Here is a 10020-nt window from a genome sequence, read left to right as displayed (position 1 = left end):
TTAAAAATGCAGTGAATCAAAATATTGTGTAATAATAATGGTAAACAGTTTTCTTTAGGTGTGGGCCACCTGATATTTTTCTTGAAGTGTACCACAGAAAATATAATGAAATAAAGTAAAATTTAAAATACATATGTAATGAACTATTTTGTCATGTTTATTGTACTCCCGTCATGCAATTTGACAGGGCAGGTCCAGTCGAGCCAAGATGGCGGACTTTGAGGAACAGCTTACCGACGAAGAGAAGGTAAGTAATTATTGATTCAAACTTCCTGATTTATCTTCCCTTGTTTGTTATTTACATACATAAAGTTTTTTGTATTGTCATGTACTGTTTAAATATGTGATCAAGCAAGCCGGATGCATTTAAAATTGCCCGATTTGCGATGAGGACTGCGCTAAGGAAGCAAGCGAGCTAACTGTTACCATATATATGAAACTCGATCTAATCGATCTCGGACTTTTAAGTTCACCAAATTGTGTCGCTTAAATTGTAATTATTACGTCTATTTAACTTCCCTGCCTAACGTTACCTTTCGCCCGAAGAAAATAGTAGTAGAGGATATCTGCAGTTTTATCTTATCATTACAAGTATAATTGAGTTTACATTGGAAAAGGCATTGCTCGGAACGGTGAGATGTCTAAACAAGGCAGTTACGAACATAACTAGCCTAATATCATGTATTTTCCTGTATAACCGGGTTAATGTAATTAGTTCACTCCTCCCAGTTTATTTAACGTGTCTTTTTAAGTTGTTTTAGATAAGTTTCCGTATGTTGCTAAATGTATGCATTGACTTTTTTCCCGTCAGATTGTTTCATATGAAATGATTTGTTACTTTTTTCACGTTATATCCATGCATTCACATGTCTCATGGGGAAGTCCTCTTTACTGTAAACTGCACAGAACAGGGGCGCAACCTCAGATCTGCTCTTGTTTGTATTCTCAGCTGAGTGTCGGCGACCCAGCCCTCTTTCTGCATGCTCTCACATGCGATCAGCTCTTCCCGTTTCACCCCCCCTCCCTCCGTATCCGGGCCGTCGCGAGTCACAGGCTGTTCCAGTGCGCGGTCTCCCCCCTCCGGCGCTGCAAACCCGAAACAGTCATGTGGTTTAGTCATGTTGAGGCCAGTTGAAGGAGGAAAGAAGCATTTCAGAAATGCCTCGATGTGGAAACTTGTTGCAGCTGCACGCTATAGCATTGCACAGACATTATAGATAATAAAATTATCTATAATAATTTAGAATATCAGCATTAGACAAAAGACTACAAAGTTGTCTAGCTTGTTTTGCACTTCAGGGTATACATTTTTGTGCTGAAAGGAAAACTAAACATGATGAACTTGTTTTTAGTTCTCCATTACTAGTGTTATTTTAAGTGATTGTTGTTGCATTCCTATAGACGGACAACGGACTGTTTAATCCAACTAATAATCATAAGTGAACTATTTACAGAACTTTCATTATGTCAACATTCCTTGTGGGCAGCTTTTGTTAAGACTAAACTAAACAAAATCAACAATTTCCTTCCTTTTGGTGATAAAGGTGTGAACAAGAAAGATAAGGTAACCACAATGTGTTCTGGTGGAAGAAAAATGCCTGTTTTTTTACTGGAACAGCACCGTGATAGTTCTGTATTTGCAGTTTTCGCTATTTGCAGTTTGTCAACCACAAATTACAGTTCTGACTTAACAAGAACACTTGGATTTAACTTAAAACTGAACATCCAAACACTTATGTTTTCTTTGCTAAAGTAACAACAGAAAATATTTTACAGACTGGCAGATTCTCTTATGACTGGAGATGCACCAGGGGTGTAAAAATACACCCATGCCACGATTTGTTCATATGGCAGTTTTGGAGCAACCATTTGGTTTGGTTTTCTCTAGCAATACTAAAGAACACTAGATTCACTTTTAACTTGATAATAAAAATAATTATAACAATAATTTAACTTTATCGACTTTAAACTAAACATTTGTTTTCATAATAAATTCCTCTAGTGTGAAAAAGTCAGAAATAAACATTTATTTTAAGTGCAGTCTTTTTACTCTAGGAAACTAAAAATAAACTTTTTTTACTCACTTCATCGCTCATTTTAAATGATCAATGAACTGTTTCTAAACAATTGGCCGATGTTTGATAGTGGGAAAAATTGAAGGAGTTTTTGGTTCCTTTTTGGGTTTTAAAAAGAAATTCAAAACATGTTTATTTATTATGTTATCATGTTTTATTGTGCTATTTGGCTGTATTTTTTTAGTTACGAAGGATTAAATCAAAACAAACCAACTGCGATTTTATTTTGTATTAATTGGAATCCACAATAAAAAAGATTTTTAAACAATTAAAAAAGCGAGTTTTCTGGTTTTGGAACCAAATTTTTTTATTGCTTTTATCTGCCGATATGTAGAAGCATACTTGTTTTACACTTTATGTACTTCAATCATATTTCTAAAACAATACTACTATTTTTTTCCTGAGCTTTGCCAACCACAAGCGCCTCCTCTGATAATTTCTTGCATTTCTTTCCCTGGTTTTTAATAACTTTTGGAAGTCGATAATATTCCAAATGTTTTTCTCGATCTGTCCTATTGGTATAACCTCAAACACGGCAATAATTAACCATTTTCCTTGACGACGTTCGGGATATACTTCAGTGCCTGTGCTCTGTTGTGATGTGGAGTGCCTCCAATATGGCGACTTCCTCTCTGATGACGCGATGTGAAAACCCTCTATCGGCTACCAATAACAGCCGATAGTCATGGCCAATTGTCTTAATAAAAAAAGAACAGGAAAATTTAATGTTCATTATTAATAGTCATTATATGAATGAAAACTAAAATGTAATCTTTAGAATTTAGAACCACCAATCTATCTGTATCGGCACATATCACTGTCTAATCACTATAGATAAACCATGATTGTGCTACAAAAGCCATGGTTACTGTAGTAAAACTATGGTAATAAATATCCCATCAAAATATAATAAAAATGCATGAAAATTGCTTTGCACGTTATTGGTGTCTTAGGGTATGGTCAGAAAAGAAAAATCCTTGGTGCTCTGCTGGACTCCCATAAGTCCTGGAAATGATCCAGAATGGAGTTCTGACTTCTCTGTCCTGCCGTGGAGCCAAAGCCTGGCCATACTGCTTACATGTGCACTCCTAAGAAAAGACTCTGGCCTGCGGCCTTCTAAGGAGTGACATGGAGAAGAGCAAGGCCTTATGGGTTTACTTTTGCCTCTGTGCCTATCTCAATGTGTTATTTGCCAGGCGATGTTTGACCTCTTTATCAAAGGAAGTGCAGGGTAGCAGTTTTGAAAAAGTGTTGCACGGTTCATTTGACATCTAGCGTCTGTGAAAACTTACACGTGAAACCAAATGAAGTGGCATCTTCCACTATGCATTGTTTTTCTGTAAGTTTTTCAAGCACATAGAATTAATGTTCAGCCCGCTCACGTAACCTTTTTTTTTTGGCACAGGTCCGCATTGCTGCAAATTTTGTCATCCATTCTCCCCCTGGAGAATTCAATGAGGTCTTTAACGGTGAGAATCACATTGCATGCAGATACAGATGTGAAAGCACAGCACACCTCACATGTGCTTCCTCCACTTTAACTGACTCGCTAACATCATAATGTTCACAGCATATCACATGACACCTTTACTTTGGTTTCAGATGTGCGGCTACTGCTTAATAATGACAATCTGCTCAGGGAAGGGGCGGCTCAGTAAGTAACCGTATTTAATACCCTATACGATATCACATTAGGTTGCCGGTCTGGCTGTCTCCTTTATACTCCTGTCTTCTGCTGACATTAAATCTATTTGATAGAGATGCTAAACACACAACCTCTTCGAGGTTATAATACACAACATGAATACATTTATTACAAAATAAACTAAAGTTATTTAGGTTAAATCAAAAGATACATTTTTAAACTGAACATGTGTTTTTGTGTTAATGACAGTGCCTTTGCCCAGTATAACATGGATCAGTTTACACCGGCTAAACTTGATGGACATGAGGATCAGGTGATTAACAAAGAGACATTTTTAAAGAGATAAAAGTGAACTACTGTTTACATACAAATTTCAACATGAAATGAATCAATTGACACTATTTACTCTCTTAAAGTAATATACCTACAAACCCTAACCACTGCTGGTTTGTTTCAACCCATTGTTGGGTCAAATATAAAAATTTTCTGAATTAATTTAACCCAACGGCTGGGTTTGTCCTGGTTTGACCTAACACGGGGTCGAAAATAACCCAACATTATTTTTGCTCTTATCAAACTTCATTATCAGTGAAATAGTACTTAAACCACCTTTAAATTGCAGGTGTTGATCACAGAACATGGAGATCTTGGCCACGGTCGGTTTTTCGACCCTCGGAAGAAATTGTCATTTAAATTTGACCACCTTAGAAAAGAGGCAAGTGATCCTCAGTCATATGAGGGCGAGGCGGCCCTCAGGCCCTGGAGGGATGCCTGCGATGACGCTCTGAGGGCGTACGTCAAAGACCATTACCCCAGTGGAGTGTGCACTGTAAGTTCACTGGCTCCTTTTTTGCATATGTTACAGAGACACTCCACTTTTTTTTGGAAAATATTCTCATTTTCAGCTCCCCTAGAGGTAAATATTAGATTTTTACCGTTTTGGAATCCATTCAGCCGATCTCCGGGTCTGGTGGTACCACTTTTAGCATAGCTTAGCATAATCCATTGAATCTGATTAGACCATTAGCATCGCTCTCAAAAATAACCAAAAAATAAGAGTTTCAATATTTTAAACTTGACTCTTCTGTAGTTATATCGTGTACTAGGACCGACAGAAAATTAAAAGTTGCCATTTTCTAGGCCAAAATGGCTAGGAACTATACTCTCATTCTGGCATAATAATCAAGGATTTTGCTGCCGTTACATGGCTGCAGGCGCAAGATATTACGCAGTGCCCGAAAATAGTCCCCTGCTATTGAAAATTACTAAGGGGACTATTTTCAGATGCTGCGTAATATTATTTGAAATAGAAAAAATATTGAAACTCTTTGGTTATTTTTGAGTGTGATGCTAATGGTCTTAGTGTTGGGCGATATGCCCTATTTTGAGATCGTCCTATCGTCAGCCTGTGAGATCGGCGATACACGATAGTATCGGGGGGGCGTGGCAGTAGTTTACTCGTTTTTTTATTTGTTAATTTTATACTTGATGGATGGACAAAAAAGAACAAGAGCAACACCGTCATGACCGCAACCTTCTTAAAACTGATGCCATTAATGCGAGCGCTTCATTAAAACCCTAACAATGATTACTTAATAACTGTAAAAACATGCATCTGCGCACACATACAAACAATTCAATGCATCTGTTTAGTGCTGTTGCAGAAGGCTACACGTGTCAAGCAGTGGTGCTCTCATTAGGTGCCTTTTTAAACGCATCGGTCCAGCGGAACGCGATCATATTTTAAACACAATCATATTTTAAACACGAGGGACATGTTGTTGCTACAACTCATTGAAATGCATATCATAAACAGGATTAATACCTAGTGATCTGACTTCGGACAGCGCAAGCTCTCTCTGCACGTACGCGAGAGTGAGAGAGGCGCCAATATGCAGCGGGTCATATTTTAAACAAAAAGTAAAGTTTGCCTCAGCTCGCATGAAACCCATTAAACTGAACAAATACACAAGGATTACAGTTTAGTTTATGTTTAGACTTCGGACAGACGCGAGAGCGCGTGCACGTGAGACAGAGAGAAGCGCAGCTGCTCATGATGCGGCGTGCTGGATTTAGTGCTAGGAGTCCAAGACGCGCGCATGAAGTGCAGGTACGTGCAAAAAGGAATTCTCTCTTTACAAGCTCTCCGCGTAAAGGGAAGCCCACAAACCTTCATGCGAGGAAAAGCATGCATTGTGGATGTATATGTTAAACTATGATGATGATAATAATAATAACCATTTGCCAACTATCGTCATGACTATCGCCATGAAAGCCTGCCAATGGCGATATGTCTAAAGATCGTCGATACACGATACTATCGTCTATCGGCACAACCCTAAATGGTCTAATCAGATTCTATGGATTATGCTAAGCTATGCTAAAAATGGTACCGCCAGACCCGGAGATCGGCTAAATGGATTCCAAAACGGTAAAAATCAAATGTTTAACTCTATGAGCATATTTTTTTTAAAAAGTGGAGTTTCCCTTTAAGGTGATAGTTTACCTAAAAGTAAAATTATGGACCCTGATGTTGTAGTAAAGCATTTTTTTTTGTACTTTGTGAATTTCTGATGACTATTTGCTTTGTTGTTTTTAGGTTTATGGGAAAACCATTGATGGACAGCAAACCATCATCGCTTGTATCGAGGGTCATCAGTTTCAACCCAAGAATTTCTGGTAATTGATGTACTGTCCATCATCCCTTTTCGATGTAAAAAACCTATACTAGCTTGCACATAACTTGTTAAAGCAACAATGCACTTAAAATGATAGTTTTACCCTACTGTAGTGTTGTAGTCAAGACCACCTAAACCGAGACCAAGACAGGCCGAGACCGAGACAAGACCAAGACTTTGAAGGTCTGAGACCAAGTCAAGACCAAGACCAGTGCAAGTCACTGCATTAAAACACTTATGATAAAATGTGGTAAAATGTGGAATATGCATATGATTTGGCACTTCTTGTCTGTGTGTGTTAGTGTGCGTGCGTGCGTGCGTGTGTGTGTGTGTGTGTGTGTGTGTGTGTGTGTGTGTGTGTGTGTATGCCATCAGTAAAGTTGATAAAATAATCAAAGGCATTGCAGATATGTGGGAATTTATCTTTGTCTATAAGCAAATAAAAGTGAACAAGAGCTGAAATCAACTTAACCATTTATTCTGAACTGTCTTTCCATGGCTTGCCATCCACTTAACACAATGCAGGTGTTTTTAGTAATAAAATTAGAAAAATTTTAATTGGGAGAAACTTAAACAATGCCAACATCATAAGCCAAACCTGAATAAACTGCATAAAATTGATGGTAAAAAATAAATTTGTGATGTGCCATTGGGGTCTTGAAATAAAATTCCGAATCCTCTTTGTCTGAGACCGAGTAAAAATGCGGTTGAGACCAAGACCTTTAAAAAGTGGTGGTCTCGAGTCAGTGTGCCCTGGCTAATAAAGTGTGATACATCAGCTGTAAATTGGCGTTAGGTGCGTTATCGTCATTGTTCTAGGTGATATACGCTCTTTAGATGTGTGGAATGGGCTCTATCCCCACCCAGATCATGACCCTACGCTAACTAGCTGCTATTGTGTATCTTTTGTATGGAGAACAGGTGCGCTAGACGGTAAAGGTCGCCTACACATTGTATCTGACTAAATAGCTTTGCTCTTTTACACAAACAGACGGATTAAACACAGAAAGGAATATATTTCCTTGTCAAACTTTTTAAGTATCGCAAGAATAATTTAAGTGTCATTTCTGTCAGTAGCCTAATCAATCATTATGTTTTTATAACGTGTGGTATTACACGTGACAACTGTCTTTGCACACAGGAACGGCCGCTGTAGGTCAGAATGGAAGTTCTCCATCTCTCAGCCCAACGCTCAGGTGGTCGGCGTGCTGAAGATTCAGGTTCATTACTATGAAGACGGCAACGTTCAGCTGGTCAGCCACAAGGACGTGCAGGAGTCTTTGATCATCTCTGTAAGTTATTCAGACTTGAACTCTCTGTGTTTTTGGTGGTGGTTTCACAGGAAGCCCTGGATCTAACACGCAAGCTAAAGGAATAACCCGTCTGCCCTACGAGTAAGTCATGTTTGTAATGGATGGGTGTGCCGCTCTATTTTTAGATGTGGTAGAGTGATGTCTTTTTGGTACATCTGTTAAAACTGTCATCTGGACTGTGATCTCGACTGAGCTGTTAGTGCTAGATAGTATAATGTTTTGCCCTGGCTTTCCTCTGTGTTGGTGGTGAATCAGATAAGGAATCATGATGCAAGGTAATGTGTGCAATTTATAAAAAAATTGTTGTAAATGTTGACTGAGACATTTAGTGTAGTTTTTTTTGCACAGTTAGGACCAGATTCACTAACAGCTTGTGCTAGCACAAACACCTCTTGCCGTTGAAAAACTACTGTGGGGATTTATCAAAGGGAGGGAGGGGCTTAAGCAGACCAATCACAGTGCTTGCGATCAATTTAGAATTGACTCATTGCTACATTTTGGGAGTGGTGCGTGTCAGGCTACGGCGTAGGCTAATGCGTAGGGTCCGCAATCATCCACAAAATCACCAACATAAATTTTGGCTCCCTTCGGTGCTTTCAAAGTTGTGTTATTACACTAATTTGCTAATTCACTGTTGGATTAGTAAATCTTATTAGTAAGATTGCCTGATAATATTGGTTAGAAAATATTGTAGATATTGGGCATTATGGCTCATATTGCGATATTGGCTTGTTTTCTGGGTGCTGGAAATATTATCTGAAAATCATGGATTTATAGAATAAATGTAAAATTCCCATTTTTGTTAGTGATGTAAATCTTCTTTGCTTTGACTTGTTTTTAAACAGAATGAGGTACAGACTGCCAAGGAGTTTGTCAAAATTATCGAAAATGCAGAGAATGACTACCAGGTTTGTTTCTAAATTGATTTCGATTGGCAGACTGCATTGTCTTTTTACTTATAGCGCATCCTCTTGTACTGTATTATATCCATCATACGTGATATAACCACATGGTAAGATTTTCCCCTTCCGTTCGCTTTGCAGACGGCTATCAGCGAGAACTACCAGACTATGTCTGACACCACCTTCAAGGCCTTACGCCGGCAGCTTCCCGTCACCCGTACCAAGATCGACTGGAACAAGATCCTCAGCTACAAGATCGGCAAAGAGATGCAAAACGCTTAGACACACGGCATGCCTTCGCTACTGCTCGCGTTACAAACAAAGAGACAAGCAACGAGGGGCCCACATCTAAACCCGAACCTCGACCCGAGTCAACTGCGGGGCCGAGAAGGAAGCTCCTTCGAGAAGTGTGCTAAAAATGTGTCTGTCCTTATTTTTGTTGTTTTTCAAAAGCCACGGTTTGACCTCAGCTGAAGAGACTGCCTCCTTTTCTGTATTGCAGGAGGGCTGCAAGCGTGTTTTAATGGGTTTGGCAGAGGATTTTTGCTGTTGAACAAATACCTCCCATGACACCAGTGTATAGCGTCATATATAGACCCCCTAATAACCCCTCCCCTAGACCCAGATACCCTAGATCAACTTTCTAAATACTCAACACCGAACAATTTACTGCTGCTCAGCAGTTGCACATATTCCCTATGATCAATTGAGATTATTTGTTTTTGTTTGTTCTGCACGCATCAAGTCATAATTATAAAACAATAACATAGTGTATGTTTTCAATCTGGCCTGTTATTCATAAAGAGTCGTTTGACACCTTAATATTTGGGTGCCATTATATTTGAATGTGCTGTCAATTGATCACATATAGGGTTGTGCCAAAGTGAGCATTGTGTTTGTACAAAATGTCATTTCAGGTTATTGTTCTGTGTGGAGATGGTCCCGTCGTCATACTCTGGTGTCTAAGAATGGTATATAAACTGTATGCAGTTACACAAAATATTTGTTACCCTCACATCAGCCTCCTACCCTAGCTTTTATTGCTAACTATTTTTTACAAAATGTAAGAACAAATATGATCCCAGAGGAATAAATGATTTGCACCAAACTGACTTCTTTATTTTTTTATATATATTTTTTTTATTGTATCACCATACTGTGTTTTTACATACTCTTTATTTTTCTGATTGCTGATCTGATTCGAATATAATAATTTTTTAATAATGCAAAAGCGTCATGGAATTGGGAAATTGGTTACGATTTAATTGTTACCGTAGCACCGTTTTTTTTATAGAGATGCATCTTTTTTGTTTGTTTGCCAAAACCACTTTTGGCAAGCGACTAAACGGATAAAATAGATGATATGCAAACACTTGAAAATGAATCATAAATCTTCAAATTATTATT

The 10020-nt window shown here is 38.4% G+C and overlaps 1 protein-coding gene across 1 annotated transcript; it reads left to right on the top strand.

The window, feature by feature from the left end:
* The first annotated feature begins 151 nt into the window (after positions 1–151).
* Positions 152–9721, top strand: capza1a (capping actin protein of muscle Z-line subunit alpha 1a). The gene is made up of 9 exons (XM_055213784.2): positions 152–247; positions 3481–3544; positions 3678–3729; positions 3970–4033; positions 4343–4549; positions 6320–6399; positions 7540–7690; positions 8557–8619; positions 8755–9721. The coding sequence occupies exons 1-9, from the start codon at positions 209–211 to the stop codon at positions 8893–8895; spliced, it is 861 nt and encodes a 286-aa protein (XP_055069759.1). The 5' UTR covers positions 152–208; the 3' UTR covers positions 8896–9721.
* Positions 9722–10020: the final 299 nt, after the last annotated feature.

Source organism: Misgurnus anguillicaudatus, chromosome 8, assembly GCF_027580225.2.
Source record: "Misgurnus anguillicaudatus chromosome 8, ASM2758022v2, whole genome shotgun sequence".
Classification (NCBI taxonomy): Eukaryota; Metazoa; Chordata; class Actinopteri; order Cypriniformes; family Cobitidae; genus Misgurnus; species Misgurnus anguillicaudatus.
The sequence above is the reverse complement of the archived record's forward strand: the minus strand, read 5'-3'. Positions and strand labels throughout refer to the sequence as shown.